This window comes from Sylvia atricapilla, chromosome 1 (assembly GCF_009819655.1).
Source record: "Sylvia atricapilla isolate bSylAtr1 chromosome 1, bSylAtr1.pri, whole genome shotgun sequence".
In the NCBI taxonomy this organism is placed as follows: domain Eukaryota; kingdom Metazoa; phylum Chordata; class Aves; order Passeriformes; family Sylviidae; genus Sylvia; species Sylvia atricapilla.
Window position 1 is genome coordinate 39,723,198 of NC_089140.1, and position 18,447 is coordinate 39,741,644.

Here is an 18,447-nt window from a genome sequence, read left to right on the forward strand (position 1 = left end):
CAAGCAGAAAAGACATAATTGATTTCAGTATTTTCTATCAGCTTGAAGTGCTACATCAGTAAACAAATATCTGAGTCAACAGCAATAAAAAGCAAGAGGTAAAACAGTTAACTAAATTTTAATATCGTACAAGCTTAAAAATTTCATTAAGTATCAACAAGATTTTTTTAACATTACAAGTTTCAATGGAATCTTAGCAATTGTAAAGGTCATGTCTGAATACATCCTTTCCTCCCACAAAATGACAGAATCCTGTTTCTTTGTGATAGATTTAAAAACAGAAAATACACTTCAAACTAGTTTACTCATAAGCCAATTGACGCTAAGTTACTAACACTGCTGATATTAAGTAATTTTTCCCTGCTTCAAAAACTAAGTGCAATGACCTTCTGGTGCAAAAGGTGCTGGTTTTATCTACTGCCCGACATAACACTACCAAACCTTTGTATGGTTTACATTTGAGTCATTGACAATGAAGAGTATTTTCTGCTGATAAACCTCAGACCTATTTTATTGTAAGCAACATACGTATCAGTGCAAGCATAAACATATCCTGTCAGTTTCATAAATGGACTTCTGGCCACACACTGCAGGCATTATCATCCTCACAGGCTTACTACTCAAGGCCAGCGCATGTTCTCGGCTATCCACTTTGAGCCTCTGACTTTGCCTAAAGCAGGCCTAGTGGGATGGTGCACCTTTACTGCTACTCGTTACTCTCAAGCAGCCAAAAAGAAGGCAATGCAAACCTTTACTCAATTCAGGAAGCCATTCATCCAATAAGGCAGGATTAACATTTTTTACCTCCCCTGTGCATCTTCTCCTGTTCACATAGGTTCCCCACATTTTCCATAGCAATTACCTTTTGGGGAAGATCTGCTCTGGGGCAGGCTAATCAAGTGCTGTGGGTAAATTCTTCAAATACAAGTATAAGTAAATGAGACAAATGCACACAGTGACTTGCCTCTGAAGGTCTAAAAGCCTGGCCACTACCATTCTTTGTACTCACTATTCTGCCTTGTGTAGCTTCTCCCAGGAGCCCTCCAAAAGTGATTACAGGAGACATACAGGCACAGTATAGGAAAAGAATCGAGGCCAGGCACTGCAGGCTTAATGCATCCTTGAAGTCACTCAAGAAAAAAGGTGCTTTCCTTTGGATGTCAAGTATCAAACCACCAAAAAGCCTAAATAGGTGAGATGAAACTCGTCAAACTGTACACTAAAGGATTCTAGCTAGTTTAAAACTATGGGCTACACATGACTGCCAGTGCCTATTGCCGGCACAAATTAGCTATTTCATTATCCAGATTAAAGCATAACAATTAAAAATGTAAATCAGAATCTTATTTATTCCAATTCAGCAGTATTCCAAATATAATCAAGCAGGTTACTCACATTTTTTAAAGCTAAGATTTTTTTAAATATGGGCTAGATACTGAAAAAAATAACTTTGCAAACAATTTTACCTTAACGATGCTTTAGGTCAAATCTGTCTCATGATATTCAAAGCAATGGAACAGAGGAATATGCTAAACCTCAACCAAGATCACTGCATTGAGACATTTCAGTACTACTACTTCAACATACAGTTATAGCTTTTTATTTGAATTCTCTACATACATATGATTATATCAATAAATTAATTTGGGTCAATCATTTTTAGCAGTGTTCTTATCTGGAGTACACAGATATTCTATAAATGTAAGTATAAAACCAAATATAACTAAGTTCAACTGGGAAAGCTATTACCAAGAATATAAGAAGCAATTTAAAAAAAAATCTTAATTATTTCAGAATACCAGATATTAATCTACATTTATTTTTAATTATTAAAAAAAACCCCAAATACTCCTAAGAAAAAGAAAAGCCTTATCTACAGATCATTCTGTGAGCAGAGATGAACTTTTCAGCTCCACATGCTGTCTACAAAAACAGTTAAAAATAATTATAACAAAGCCACAATGGTAAAAATGAACACAAATGTTGTAAAGTCTTTCTCACAAACGTATGAAAAAAATGCATTTGGTTTGGAAGTTTATTATTCTGGGGATGATAACACTGTACATACACTTCAAAACTTTTTAGCTGATTTAATCTCTACTCTCATTTCAGATATTAAAGTTTAATCATAACCAGGTATTTCCAGTGTAGGAGACTTCTTTAGCAAATATTTTGGAATTAACAGAGAACACCAATAACTGAAAGAAATTCCTTCAATTTTACTTTATTTCTGTAAGAAGGTTGAACAAAACCCAAAGTTAACCAAAGTCAAACTACTTATTGCCACTCTGTTTTTTTACTGTTCCATTTCAAATACGCTTAATAAAACATATTTGCATTAATGGGACTTTTTCAGTACCTAGCCCAACACCGAAAACTGCATATTCCTGCTGTAATTATGATAATTGCATGCTCCTTAAGATTACAATTTAAACCCCAACTCTTAAAAGTCAGTTAGTTAAATTAGGCAGCATCTTATGTGAAATCCTTCGCAAGTGTGTTGAGAAACATTGCCAGAGGCTTGAAAATACTTTAAGCAGACTGGCACTTACAGGCAAGAATCCAACACTTGAAAAGGACAAAGGATGCACTCTGACACTTGTACTGTGATTTTTTTAAGGTTTAAATGACAATCATTAGGATGAAGATTATCATTTCTATTTCTTTGTAGAAGCTAGCATTTAGGGAAGTAAACACACCTTCCAGTTCTCTGAAGTTCAGGTCCAGCATGATGGCCTTCTTCTTTAAGACCCTCTCCTGTAGGAGGAGTAGATCCATTTGGAAATTTAGGTGCCTTCCTTTTCTCCTACATGGCCGGGGTGGGGGGGAGGAAGGAGAAAGGAAAAAAAATTTTTTTGAAATTGCCTTTACACTAAAAAGTATAATTAAAAGAGAGGGTGCAGAAATTCTATGCCTTCCACACCCTTCTTCATATTCCCAGCTCATTAGCAGTCCTCCATTTTCCAAACTGATCTTTTGTTGAGTACAGATGACTAAAACTGTACAACTGCCTGGAAGGCCCTATTAGTACCTTGCACAATGGTATTCATCTTCCCTGTATCTACAAGAAATAGATTCCTGAAACACAATGAAACAAAGCCAAGATTTTCAGCACACAGCAGAGAGTCAAGCATGAGACAGAAATCTTTAGAGACTTTTTTCTTCAACCATTTCTAGAGCAGAACTGTTTAACATGTATCAGAAACTGACCTTTTAAAATGATACACACAGTATTTAGTTGAAATATAAATGAGAAGTAATTCCCCTGCTGAGCAAGCTGCTTACCAGCTCCTCAAATTTTTCAGCTAAGCTTGCCTTCCAAAAAACCCTGAGCCCTTGCTTATTTTGGAAACAAGTTACATGGTAACCTCAGGCTACTCATGAATAACCTGTACTGCTGTTACCCCATTCTATTCCACCCACTCTGCCAAACCACCACTGGACTCAACACCACTGCCAACCTTCTGAACCAAATGCACTGGTCTCTCCCCTGCTTTTGATCCTGGAGGCCCAAATTCCTGTTAGTTGTAAAGAGGGAGGAGGGGAAGAAAGTCTCTCTAAGGACCCACTTTTCTTAGCTCTCATTCTAAGCCTAGATCATCACAATTGAGCAATATAATTGATTTTTATCTATTGCATAAGCATTCTGTGAATAGTATCTGCTACACAAAATACATTAAACACTGCAATCAATGCTGCATACAAACAGAAGTTATTATAATAATTAAAATATTCTTGCTGATCATTGCTAGACTAGTAGTACAATTTGGTAACATGAACTCAAGTACAATTTCTCACCAATTCTTCCAGTTCTCACATGAATTCATTTCAGTATTTAATAAGGAAATACTGTAAACAAAATTAACTTAACAGCATAGCAGAAAACTGATTAACACCTTTCCTCCTTCTTCTCTTTTTTTTTTTTTTTAATCTTTTTCTAACTTAAATGGACAATCCACCAATCCACTTTTTCTTACAAAGTGGATGTGTGGACTTTCAGCCATCTGGATTTACAGCTACCTGGATAGGAGCCAGCATGTGGCCAGGTGGCCAGAAAGGCCAATGAAATCTCGGTGTAGGTCAAGAAGAGTGTGGCCAGCAGGACAAGGGCAGTGATTGTCCCACTGTACTCAACAGCTCAAATCCTATGTCCAGTTTAGGCCGTCTCACTACAAGACAGACTGGACCTTCTTTATTTTTCTTTTACCTGGGAAGGAACACTTTTTGGTGGCTCAATTCGTATAGATGGATCCCACTCTCCTGGAGGCAGGACTGTCACTTGGTCTAAAAACTCATCAATTCCTGATAACAAATCATTTCGGTCTTTTGCTTTATAGGCAACATCATGGAAAACCTACAAGAAGAAAGTACTCAACATTCATTTATGTTATATTTTTCTGAAAGTGGAACTGATGATCACTATATAATAATTACACTTTATTTTTAAAAAGTCATGGAAAATATTTTGTTGGTCAAAAGTTTGGCTTTTATTTTACTTACATACTTTTAAATTAAAACTACAGGTATGCACATTCCTATGGACCATAAAACATGGAAGTTTTATCTTTAAACTCAGAGTGAATATTGAGTTCATTTCTAAAATTAAATGAGAAGTTAATCTTCAGCATTCAGGACATCACGTCCATGTACAATTGTCTGAATAATTCTGCCCCACAGCCACTGGACCACTATGCTGTGCTAAATCATGACAAAAAAACCTTCAAATAAGCTTCAAGCCAAACCACAACATTTTATTAAGAATAGGAATGCATTTTTATACATCTACCTTTAGAAGACTACTTAGAAAGCACATGAAAGCAATTGGACTAAAATCCCTATACTGTTGTACAGACTACAACAACATGAACTCCAAGATGCATTTGAGACATGCAGAGAAAAAAAAAATGCTATTTTACTATAAAAAAACTGCTTGCAGAAGATGATCCTAAATTGTTCTGTACATTTGAAACCCAAACTATTTTTCTCCAAATACCATTGAATCTGATCGTTAAATCTTCTAATTTTAAATCAGATCTCTGAAGTCTACTCAGGCCTTTTTAGACCATCAAATGATTGATATTTTTTTAATTTCAGTGATATAGGGTATTCCTAAAAATCAGATCAGCCTATCTAAAAAAGATCAGAAGCTCCAACTAAAGCTTTTAATATACAATTCTCACACTGAACAAAAACTGTATTCACAGACACACTACCAAACATATAATGACAAATTTCTAGTTTACATTACCAAACGAAATTGTTCTAAAGTAAAAAGTACTTCCATTTCTGCTAGATAACCTTAAAAACTATCAGCAATTCAGTAGGTGGCGCTCAATATGAAGACAAAATTAAAGCATCCTAATTTTACTCAGTAAGATAACAACACTCTTAAAGTCCTAGTTGCTTCCCGTGGTCTTTAAAACCAATAGGGCACTAAGCTTAGGACTTCAAAAGGCTATTAAAATTCTAATTTTATTTATTTGACTTGCTTAGATTAAAAAAAAACCAAACTATGATGACTCAGTTGCGTGCAGTTTTAAAACTTTGAGTCCTGAGCACTTGCACCGCACTTGTCCGTTCTGACATACAGACTCGTATCAAATGCATTTCTATTTAACAGTTCTGTTAACCAATTTAACACAAATATGAAATCTATACATCAAAGCCTGGGTTTTTTTTCAGAAATACATTTAGGATTTCTTCGAGACAGACAAGGAGGAAAGTTAATTTATTGTTATATACTTCACTAACACAAAAAAATAAGTAAGTTTACAGTTCCTCATTTAACCAGTTTGTGGGTTTTTTCTTTAACCTACTCTAAATCATTTGGTGAAATCAGTTGGTAAATATATCATTCTAGACTTTAACTACACACATTTAAAATAGATCACTCACATCATCTGTCATAAGTGTTGCTATTGACCGTCCAATTTCATGGTACTGTGGAGCTTTTCCTGCTGGTCCCAGCAACAAAAATAAAAACCTGTGGAGAAAGTAATACAAATAAGTATGGCTGACTCATCTGCATATACTCAGAGGGGGTCTTTCAAATTAATGCTTAAAGAAAATTTAGTGGTGAAGTACAAATACCATTTTCACCACTTCAGATCTTAAAAGACTGCTGCAACACTGAAAAGATTCATCTTAAAGTCATTACCGGAAGGAACTCAAATCCTGAGCTAAAATTACTCAGATATCTTCTTAATTAAGCCTAATTTTTCAGCTTCTTATAATGCCTTAAACACTGTATAAATCCACAGACTAGAGCTCAATGACTATTTCCTCTGGATTCTAAGCCTTTCTGACATTCCCAGTAGCAGAGACCCCTTAAGTGGCAGCCTAGGAGCTCTATTACCTGTCCTAGGCTCCCTGCTGATCACCTGTTCATGGGAGTTAAACCCCCTCACCTGCTGTGACTGGGCATGGCACACAGAGGATGCACCTATTGTACTTCTTGCAATACACTGGGCATACTCATATAGTCATATCCTGGTCTTGTGTCAGTGGAAAGGAAGGAAACTTGGATATTTAATCACCTAAAAAAGTGACATTCTGGGAAGCTGATCCAGTCTGGGGGGTGGATTGGAATATGGGTCGTAGCATATATTAGCAGACACTTGTGCAGTAACAACACCTAACATAAAACTCACCAAAACCTTGACCAGGAATAGCATTTTACAAATTCAAAAGGATACAAACGAAAGAGTGAACCTCAGAAATTTGTTTCACAACCTTCTTCCTATATTCCACGAAAATGATGCCCCCAAGCACAACACATCTGAAAAAAGTAGCGCCTTCTTTCAACTCATAGTACAAAAAGCTCACTTCTGTCTCCTTTGCAAGTTTACTACCCTAACTGAAATTGAGAGCACATCTTCAGAATCCAAGTATGCTATTCCAGATCTGCAAGTCTACACCATTCTGAAAAACTTAGGACAGAATAATTTTAGCTACAGTAATCTGTATGCAGAAATTTTGGAATTTCCCAACAAACATTATGAGAACTCTTTTCAATTACTCTCTGAAAATTCTCACATATATGTATTTTTGCCCTTCAAAAGAGTGCCTAAGCTGAAAATCACGAACATAAACAAACACTTTGATCATTTTAAAACATTAAAAACCCACCAAAACGTAAATGTACAAATGTATGTTAAACACCACAGAACAGCCCAATACACCAATGTACACAGAAAATGAAGTGTCATCCATGATGATTCATGAAATTATCGTCTACCTTCGTCATGAGACCCGTATTTTGATATTTTGAATGTCTGTGGCAAACATACCCACTGTATATTGACAAGATCCTTGGGTTTGGGGGAGCAGGGGTGACTGCACCAGGTTGGATAGCATAATGCAGACTGAAAACAGCTTCCATGTATTAGCTGCAGATTGCCTACTTCAATGTCAATCATGTAAATTTAGGCATACAATAAAAAAATTGTTTTTCCACCAAATAAGTGATTCATATGCAGAGAATTTGTATAGAAAGAGCAGATGTTCAGATCACACAGACTTTCAGACTTAGTGTGCTCTCCCCCACTGACAAGTTGTGTCACACCTAAGAGAACTATAACTATCTTCATGCTCATCTTTAAAATGACAATGCAAACTTGGAAGAATCATTGCTTTTACTCCAAATCAGCTATCAGTTTCAACTCCTCCACTTACTTAAGATAGCAGCTTTATGTGTATATGGATGTATATATGTGTGTGTATACAGATATGTTTATAAGGCATTCAGAGAATTTTGTGACAGATCTCATTCCTTCAAATTTTGCAGCAAATGACTGACATAATGTTAAACAAAATCTACATTTTCTGAGCTTAATACAGTATATATAAAAATTTACAGCTATTTGAGATCTTAAATATATTATCTTATTGCACAAGTAAAGCCAGACTTTCCAGGCATTTATTTACCGTGTAGGAACTGGAACCTCTGTGAGACCCGAGAGAAGCACAGCAGGGGAGAGCCTCACAAAAGCAATAATAGGTCTTTCTAAAAAATCTACTTCTCCCACTAACACATTTGATGCTTCTGCTCCTGAAGGAATTTTCCTCATGAAGTTCATATCAACCTATTCATACAAAGATGAAACAAGTGTTTATTCCCTTACAATTCTTAGCAGAAATTCCATAACATAATCATGTTTATCAGAATTCACTAGACATTTATGCTACAAAGAAAAATTAAAAAGCAAATTAAATATCCCACACTACAGAAAAGACAAACACATTTAGAAAATGTCAGCCAGCCAGCCAAATAATAATAAATTATTTTCTATAAGTTAGAATCACTAACACCTAGTATATTCTAGAAGACTCCAAACTGCATGATCACCTTTCTAATATTATCATGACAAACATTCCATGATAGGACATAAATTAACAAAATCTACGCACAATTAAGTAAAGAGAGTTCATGTAATTACACATGGTTTCTAGAATGCAGTAAGTCATTTCACAGCTGTGTATTTCAAGTATGCCATAATTTTGAAAATAATTTGTATATTTATCTTTTCATTCAAAAAGAATATGATGGCTGAAAATCTTCACCTTCTTTTCTGTAGATAATTACAGCAGTGCATTAGAAAATGGTACAGCACATGAACTCTGTGTTCACATACACACACACACAAAAGCACCAGTGACATAGCTAGCTAGAGAACTTACAGATGGCCTCTTGAGTCCCACACCAAGTGTGCCACAACTACAGTGCCAGGAGGCTGACTCCTGCCCAACAGGAGACAAGGCAGGTGTACACAAGGACAGGCCAAGCAAAAATATAAAAAATGTGACAGAGAAGCAGCAATATATGGCACCTGCCATGCTTAGATCAGAACTAGTGTAATTTAGCTTTCTGTAAACAAAATTATTTAAATGGCAAAACAGTTTTCTTACAGTGTTTCACAGTACAGATGATGCTTCTGACTGAACTTTACAGTAACAGCCACAGTATAACTTGCCCAGCAAATTTAGATTATGAAAGAAATGCAAGAGATTTACAGTAGATTTTTTTACAAGGTTTCTTTCAGAAAACGGTAGTACATATTTCTAATTATTAAGATGTACAACAACTTTTGTAGAGGAAACTCATTATACATATAAAGCAAATCCTTCTTAAAAGCTCTCTTAACAAAAAAAATAAAACGAACCAACAAAAAGTTCTAGAAAAAGAAGTTACAACACGATGTACAAAACTGCTTTCATAAGAGCCTTAATAGCAGATGTGAAAGTATCTCCATCTGCATGAGAAAGTACAGCAGCTGCACTCCTATGTTACCAAAATACTGAGAAGATCATCAAACATTTCCCAAGAATTTCAAACCCTGTGACACATTTAGCCTAGATGATATTGTGACACAAGTTATCTCTCAGTACCCATTTCATGTGTACACTGGTACCACTCTTAGTTGTAACTAAGGGGGAAGTTACAACCAGCACAGTTGTTGTTACATAGTTAATTGAGGCTAAACACTAAGGTATTTAATGTTACTTACCTTACTAAAATCAACAGTGCTGTTTTCTCTACTTCCTCCTGACCCAGTAGCTTTAACATCTCCACTTTTCCCAGTGTCTAAATTTCCAGGTGCTGACTGTGGAGATGCCAACAGCCCTAAATTAAAACAAAAGAGATAAGTTCAAAAAGGTGCAGGAAATGAAGTGAGTGTGCAACACTATCAAGACTCAATGTGGCAACTTGCTTAACACAGAAGTGCACGTTATTCAGTAAGTGCCCTACATTAGTATCATAAATGCAACATTAACAAGTCACTGAGTTGTCAAAAAAAATGACATAATTTTAAAAATTAGGTATTGCCCCAAATGATGGCCATTTGCAGAACAGTCACCAGAAAACATCAGCTGCTTTAATCACAGAAATAGTAACTGCTAGCATTTTAATCCTAACTGATTCAGTAGTTAGTATATAGCATCTTCACCATACTAAGAAACCCAAATGCAAACACTTCTAGTCTGCTGTGTAGCAGTTACTACAATTGTAAAAAGCATCAGCAAGCCTACAACTATGAGGAGTGTAGTCAACCAAGTTAACTAAGCTGTAAAAGTAAGTGGTGTACTACGTGAAGGACAGCTTGCAAACCATGCTTTCAATCAATAGACCAAAGCTCCCACTACTCATCCAGCCACATGTTACTATATGGAATATAGGCTTGAGCTGAAGAGGCACACACAAAGTTTTTCACAACATACAGCTTCCATCTAACACTTGCACCAAAACAAAACTGTGTTACGTATCTGGCTACACTGCCAGCAGCACTGAATAGCAGGTTCAGTAAAGGGTGCAAAAGGCAAGTAACCCAAGCGTTTACACACACAGAATTCCATGTTGCATCATGTTTCTCTCTAACCAATTAACATTTACAAGCTGGTCTAGGCATGCATAACCAAGCCCAAATCCCACTTTTGAATTACAGAGCTTTTACATGTTCAGTTTAAGGTGCACTAGAAGTACATTTGGCCTTTTTGCCTGTCTACACTAGACCTTTCAGCTATGATGACAGAACATGATTTCACATGCCTTCAAAAATACATCTAGATAAAGACTGAAGCCTCAACACTTTATTACATGGGGAAGGTTTGTATTTAGGCCAAGCATCTCTCTAGTCAAGATATAAAGGAAATCCTCTCTGGCTATCTTTGGGCTACTGTTCTATCAGAACTACTGCTACATAACTAGTTGCGTACCCCCTTGTTTGTAACTTATCAATTTTGACATTTTTAGCATTTCAAATGATGACTGAATTCAGTTTATGTCATCCCCATATTTATTTCCAAAAAACTCTGTCAAAAAGTCATCATATCAATAAAAACATGCAGGCCCAAGCCTTTACCACTAATTTTAATCATGACAATTCATAAGGGATGTAAGTGGTGTGGGTAGTTTCTCCTGAAGCAAAAATCAAATCAATTTAATAGGCTGTGATTTCCTTCATAAATCCTAACATGCACGAGTAATGAGCTACCACAACAATAGCAACAAAAAACCCCCCAACAACAAAAAATACATTCTACTCTTCTGCTCCAAGACTTATGTGTTATTCACAAGAATCACACCATCAACCACTTACAAAATCAGCTGATCAAAGTATTTAACTGCATAGGAGTTGATGTTTGTAGAACTAGAAAGAAATATTAAACAGTTGTTGCAGAAGAGCAGCATAATATAAAAGTTTAGACATACAAGCTTCCTCACTTTTTCCCCTTCTCTGCAGCAATACAGGTAACTTAAAATGTTTTTAACTGATGAAAGATGAGCCATAATGCATCATTTTGCACTTTCTGGAAAAGCACTGTAAGAGCAGAGACAATCAAGGGGAATGACAGAGAACAAAGATTCTACATATTAGCAGAAATATTTATTATTTCAGTACTAAAGTGATACTGATTCTTCTAAAATGTTTGCCTTACAAAAATTCCTCCTTTCAGTCACAGTTAAGACTCACAAGTTTTGGCACTGACAAAGGAACATTTGTCTGATCCTAAACCATGTGCAAATAGTTTTCCTTTCTGTTGGCCTTGCAGTTGGACAGACTGCTGCCCTCACAAGACAAAACTGCTCACAGGTTTTCAGACCTGAGCAAGTATTTCCATATGAGACTGCACTTCATTCATCAATCTGATATTTAAAGAGAAACTGAACAAAAGAATTATCTTCTTTAATAATGAAATGCTTCTATTCCAATCTCCAATAGAAGAACTTATTTCCCTCTCTTCTCCAGTTCAATAGATACAAACTCGAGGACAACTACCCAGTAGTACTTTTCAGATTGTAAGACAGAGAAACTCGTTGAAACTCGTTGAACAGAGAAACCAAGCTACCGAGGGGATCCTTAAAAACACAGCACTCTTCCTGATGTCAGTTAGGCAGCTGGACCACTTGTCTCCTCTGAAAGACTACAGTGGAGTGAGTCTTGGGTAATTTGGAGCAAAACCTCATAACTCAAGGTTCTTATAACTACACCTTCACTAAAGATCATGTGCTTTTTCTAGCCAACTACACTTAACACTGTGATCACAAAAATCTAACCAACATTATCCACAGAAAAAAAAAGCAAGAAGAATACATACATTTGTCTCACATCTGTTTCATATAAAAGATGATTAATAGATGAGCTCAACACCTAAGCATGACTATTCCAATATAATTGTATTTAGAAAGGCAAAAATTATGTAATACAAACCTAAATATGAAGTTCACCATATTTGTATTTAAGGAAATTTAAAACAATTTTTAAAACTAGATTCCAATTCAGTTCTAATTAAAAAAAAAAATACTACTGGAGAGCAAATATGCACATTTTTCTGAATTACTACTTCCATGAAGCATTCACTGTAAGAGGAAAACTGTTGTAAATGTTGTTTTGCTCAGTTTTAAAATACATTTATCAGTGGACCAAAATACCTCTTAAAACAGACTTGTTTTCTGGTTTTCACAGACATTATGAAACTTCAGCAATGCTGGTAAATTAACAGTGTTAATTTTTAGCTGTGACACAGCTCACTTCCCAGCCCTTCCTATGGAATTCATTATTCAACAGTTCAAAGATGGGAAAACAAACACTGCTCTTCAACTGATGACAAAATTAAAAAACATTATTAAGAGATGCCTTTGTCTGGTTGACTTACTATGAACTGATGACTGGCTGATTAAAATAAAGTGGTAGACCAAAGGTGTGTCTCTTTTCCCTCCTTTTACAGTAACTCACATTAAGTTCAATAACCTTCCAGCTATTTATGAAAACTAAAAAATAAAAGTCTGAATAACACAAGGCAAATGACAGAGGAATGTAAACAGAAAAAAAAGCCACCTATTAAAAAATTAGCACAGTTCCTCACGCTCACAGGAGGCAAACAAAACGCAATCATACAGATGTGTAAAATGTATTCAGACTGCAACATTCTGAATTACCAGAGAGGTAATACAGACCATAAACTATAGTGGAATGGACCAGGAAGATTTTTTTTTTCCCCTTAATTAATACCAGGAAGTTGACTTCCATGTCCAGGTTTTCTTTTGACTCTTGTCTCCCAAGACACAGATTGGTCCAGTTGCTGCCCTGAAGTCATAGTCTGAGAATGTCTTCAAAAGCAACTCTAAGGAAAAAATGTGTCTTTCTGTGGTCAGATGATTCCTTGAACTAAAAAAGAGGGGTAACTGCAGAAAACAAAAAATATCTTCCTTGTTAGTGTTTATCATTCTCTGGAAAGACTTATGGATTAACTGGGAAATCACCCCTTTCAGATTTTTTTCTTTATGAGAAACATCCGCATGAGGAACAAAAGTGATATCAACATGACTTGGAGATTCTAGTAGAAAGTCTTATTAGTGATAACAGTAACAGCATTGTGTATTTGAACTTCATTCATTTGCCTTCTCCTGGATTCTAAAGATCTTGTGTCTGGCATGCTGTCATTCCTGTCAGAAAAATGAGAACTGGAAAAACAATTACAGCTATTATTTTACTTCTGATTTCTAAGCACATTTGGAATATGACCTGTGACAGAATTATCGTCATGTGAATTCTCTTGATTTCCCATGTGGAAGTCAGAAAAAAGAGATTTGTGTTTGCTTTTCCGCGTTCAAATAATGATGAGGCCTCTATACTTCAACTGAAGATAAGAAACTATGACATAGTTTCTTTCCTTTTCAGTGACTTGGCAGCCAATGTGAAAAGGCAGATAACCACAGCCTCTTTTCTGTCAGCATATTTTCACTGCTGTATGAAACAGTGTGCTCTTATTTATCAAACAAGTGAGGAAGAAACCGAGCAAAGCCTCAACTGATGGAAGAACCGAGGGAGATCAGTAACCCCACTCCCAACACACATAGGCACAATGTGGTCAAACCTTCAAGCTAGTTTTGGCAAAACAAATTTCTAGGAAGAGGAGGAAGAGCCTGAAGACCAAAAAGAAAGACAATTCTCGACTAAAAGCACAATCTGCCATGAAGAATTGTGAAGTTTCTAAATAGGTGATAATTTTGCAAAAGTAAAGCAAGTATAATAGTATGTATGCAGAATGAAACTTTGCAGATAAGAAATTTTTACTAAAAACATTTCAAGAAAGGATGAAAAGTTCTAACAGTTTCTTTCAACCTATCTATATGCCTACGTACCTTTTTACATATAAAGAAGAATAGCTTTGCAGATAACAAAACAATAAATTGCTGAGCTGTGGCCTACAATTACAAGCTCCTAACTACTGTCTTTAATTTTGCACACCAAACACAACAAAACACTAATGGAGTGTCTGATGCTAAAGCAGTGTATTAATGGATAACTATTCGGAAACAGCTGCAGATGAACTAAACCTGACAATTTCAACAATTAACTACTCCTGGTTTTAACAGTCCTGGTTTTAAAAAACACAAAAGCAAAAATAAAACTGCTTGAAGGCTTCATGGTACAACTAAACTATGAATGCCACTGCTAATTGTATCCTTCCTAATTCTTTTCATATTCTCCTCTAATACTTCACCATGATTTCAGCTGTACCTATCTCAGGATAACAAACACTGGTTTGAAACATTAACTCAACCATTGACAAAACCAAAGCAAAATCTGCTATGGACTGTAGGTGAGTGAAAGGAAAAGGCCACCATTTTTGACATTTTGCTTATATATTAGATTTTTAAACCATATTCCTTTTAAATTACACAAATGAATGTTAATTAAAGAATTTTTTTGCTTGCTTTAGTTAAAAGCTAAAAAGTTAAAAATGCCAAACAAGAAGACAGTCACAACTGAGAAGAAACATGCAGGCAGAGGTAATAGTTATCGTATTTCTTTGTGCAAAAAACATTGCAATGCAAGTGATCCAGATGCAAAGAGCATCACACATGGACAGCTTAAATTTCAATAGTTGCCTGGTGTTTTGGCAATATTTTCCTCTGTCTTCTTTTCCTGGCTTTCCTGCACTTCTAAGTCCTCCTCGGGTGGGTGGATTACTACTGAAGGAATATCATCACTGGCAGGTGACACCAGCAATTCCTTGCCCTGAAGTGGGCTTGGCTGGGCACTTGTGGTTGGCGGGAGCCTGCAGATAGGGCTGGAGGGTGGTGTGTTTTGAGGGGTGGTTACGGGGGTTGTACACCTTGAGGCTGCCGGGGTCCCAGCTCTTGAAGAAGGAAGAAGGTAACTGAGAAGAACCGACAAACGGCTGTCTCCTCTCAGGGAAAGATTTGAGGCAGAGAGACCTGTTCGCAAAGAGTGGCGGGAGGCTGAAAGGCCTTCCCCTGAGATAAAACAAATGGAACACCATGAGGCTTACAAAAGGGATATATTATATTAAATTAAAACAAAACAAACCCACACAGATACAAATACGCATTAACAATTCACACAGTAAATCGCAAGCTTTACGGGCCAAAGTGTCATATTCATGCAAGTAGGATAAAGGGTAAGAGCAAATCTGGTATCAGACATTAGGAAAGTCAGAAATTACTAAGGAGCACTAATTAGAATGGTGAAGATCTGAGGGAGAAGATATTATCTTATGTCAGAGTAAGATTTGTTAACAAAACTTTATCCCTTGAAACTGACTCTTCGATTTTTCTAGAATTCCTTATTCCAAATTGTACAGCTGCTACTGTTAATCTATCCAAAAAATAAATTAAAACATCATTACCAACCAAAACATTATAAGATTTCAGTTAACTCTATCCATTACAGACAAAGAATTATTAATTTTTAAAAAGTGATCACGACCAAACATATCTAAATGTGTTAAATGCGACTGTCTTCCAATAAAAGTCTTGTTTTACTGAGAATTTTCTCAGGCAGCTGTAGTCTAACGTATATTTTTGAAGAGGGCACAAAAATGAGATACACAGCCCCTTCTCCATGCCCTCTTGCTGTGACTTACCAGTAGCCCCATATGCCTAAAACCAAACATTTCTCCAAAATCCCTTGTTACTTTTGTTGCTCTAGTTTCCATGTCCCACTAATTTCATATGAAGAGAACACAGTCTTGTGATGGTTCCTTCAGACGGGAGTTTGTAATGGACTTCAGTTCTCTCTTAAGCAGGAAGAGAGACTGTTTACGCTCATATCAGTGCTTCCATTAAAAGGTTTAGTGATACCATTTCTCCCATTTGCCACAAACACTTTTCCTGGGACGACCAGTCTCCTTGAAAACATGACTTCTCCTATAATCCCTGAAACCCAAAACATGCCAGTTTCATGTACCATGCCATCAAGCAAGGAAACAGCAAACTAGACACATCTACTCTCATATTTATAGCAAGCACTACAGAGACAAGTAAGTTGAACAACCCCAGAATAACTGACAAGAAAGAGGTGCAGAAAGCATGCCCAGGTAAAGGTCACATATATTCCCCTCCCTTCAAACAATGAACAAGTGGATCCTACAGATACAAACCTGATGTAAGAACAAAAGCCTCAAAATTCATCTAGAAAAACATCAAAACTGCAGAGCAGTAAAGAAAATAGGACCAAGAGAGCAGACTTGGTTGATTTTGCCTATATTAATCACTACAGTAATAACTAACTTCCATGACTGTACCTGTGAGAAATTATGAACATGAGATGTCCTAAAACACACATACCCCCCCAAGGAGCCTAAGAACTAATATGCACATATGCATGTGTGGTTTACCAGCTTATTAGAGGGTTACCAAAGGATAATAAACAGAAAAGTAAATCAGTGTAAGCTGACAAGGAGTTCATCATATTACACTGGTTTCTCGTTCCAGCATATATCCCATAATCTCTTGTAGAAAGAGTATGAAGTATAAAATGCCCTAAAAATGGAAGTGATACAAGAAAGGTAACTGACAAGAAAGAGGTCTCAAATTCACAGAATTACACCTGGGGATAATGGTGCTTAAGGATGGGCAAAACCAAGTCTGTGTGTGTTAAATTTTCATGTTTGCTGAACAAAACATAAAAATCAGGACTTATAGCAGGCATTATGCTCTTAGATAAATTAGCTGCATTTTCATTCTTGAAAAAATAAATCTGAAACTATTAGAGAAATATTTAAGCATATATCATCTATTCACTGGCTAACAGAAACTATCAGCAAGCTCAGGCATTCACTGGAGAATACTCCAGTGTATGCAGCTCCAAACAAGCACTTAACTAAGTGAAACATATTCTAAGCAATGAGGCATCTTTTGAGACAGAAAAGGAAGTTCATGTCAAGGACTGATCCATGAATGAAATCAGAATTAAGTTTTAACCACAGCAAAAAATTGCACTTGAAATTCTTTGTGTCTTATCTGATGCAAGGCAAAAGAAAACAAAGATCAGAGATGAAAACAGAGGCCCCATAACAACACAAGAACACAAGTAAGCTGCTCTGTAGCATATATTGCTGTTTGGGATTTGAGACTGGATGTCTAGAATAAATTTTCAGGAAATGCTTCAAAAAAGATATGGTGCAGCTTCTAACAATATTGCTAATACCTTTCTTGTGTTTGGGATTTTTGTTTCCATTAGACCCTTCTCTACGAAACAAGATAAAAATTTAAAAAGTGTCTTAGCTAACAGTACTACGTTTACCATTGGCATAGTAAACTTCTTGTCAAATGAACATAATAACGCTGGGTTAAACACGGTAATTGTCTGCATCACTGAACTCATGATCACTAAATCTCTTGTGCAAAGATTTTAAAAGCAAGTAGGATCCATCTGACACATGTATAAGTTATGCCACAATGCTGAAACTCCTTGAACATTGCACATTTTATTTAAGCATATACTAAAAAAACATTAGGATCAATGTAGGTCTACTGCTATACTTCAAAATAATAATGCATGCTATGGTATACAGGCAGGACTAGAATATTTGAGTAAATTAAAAAATATCATCCACAGCTACACATCACACACACTCTTATTGTTAGTTCTTTGCTCATCAAGAAGGAAACACTTATCTGTTATTACCAGCTGACCTTTCCTTCATCTCCCAGTGAGAACACCATTTACCAGGTTAGTACAGACTGGATGCTACAACTTATCTCACCATTTCGTTCAAGCAAGTGAGGGTCAGAATGTTTCTTGCCTATATCTGCGAAAGACCGAACTAGAGGAATCCGACTGCTGAATTTTTTCTCATTCTGATGATGGTGCCTCTTCAGAAGAGCCTCTCTCACATTCTCTCTTATGGATTCATCCAGCTGGCCAGAAGCAATCATGTTGTCCAAAACCATATCTACATAATAATAACAAAAGAAGAATGAAGAAAGATTATACAGATAGCTATCAAATCTCTTTCATCTCACGCAAGCACTGTAGCTGCATCAAATAATAAAAGAAAATCAAAATCTATGTAAAAGAAAAGTCCTCTTTTTAGCAAAACCATCTTCAAGAACCCACAGGAAATTTTCAAAGACATCACTAAACAAGCAAATGTGGTAAGAAAAGCACAACATGCAGATCCAAGAGAGAGTACTTA

The 18,447-nt window shown here is 36.2% G+C and overlaps 1 protein-coding gene across 4 annotated transcripts in view; it reads right to left on the reverse strand.

The window, feature by feature from the left end:
• The window catches only part of SLC4A7 (solute carrier family 4 member 7), an 87,645-nt gene that overhangs the window by 17,231 nt on the left and 51,967 nt on the right, over positions 1-18,447 (reverse strand). For 3 of the 4 annotated variants that reach the window (XM_066320094.1, XM_066320103.1, XM_066320112.1), the window contains exons 6-12: positions 18,016-18,204; positions 9,507-9,622; positions 7,927-8,084; positions 5,896-5,983; positions 4,208-4,354; positions 2,700-2,806; positions 1,010-1,184 (exon numbers count right to left, since the gene is read on the reverse strand). In XM_066320094.1, coding sequence (XP_066176191.1) covers positions 1,010-1,184; positions 2,700-2,806; positions 4,208-4,354; positions 5,896-5,983; positions 7,927-8,084; positions 9,507-9,622; positions 18,016-18,204 — 980 coding nt within the window. Of the gene's footprint in view, positions 1-1,009; positions 1,185-2,699; positions 2,807-4,207; positions 4,355-5,895; positions 5,984-7,926; positions 8,085-9,506; positions 9,623-14,893; positions 15,263-18,015; positions 18,205-18,447 lie in introns of all 4 variants that reach the window. The other variant, XM_066320119.1, reaches the window with a different exon arrangement.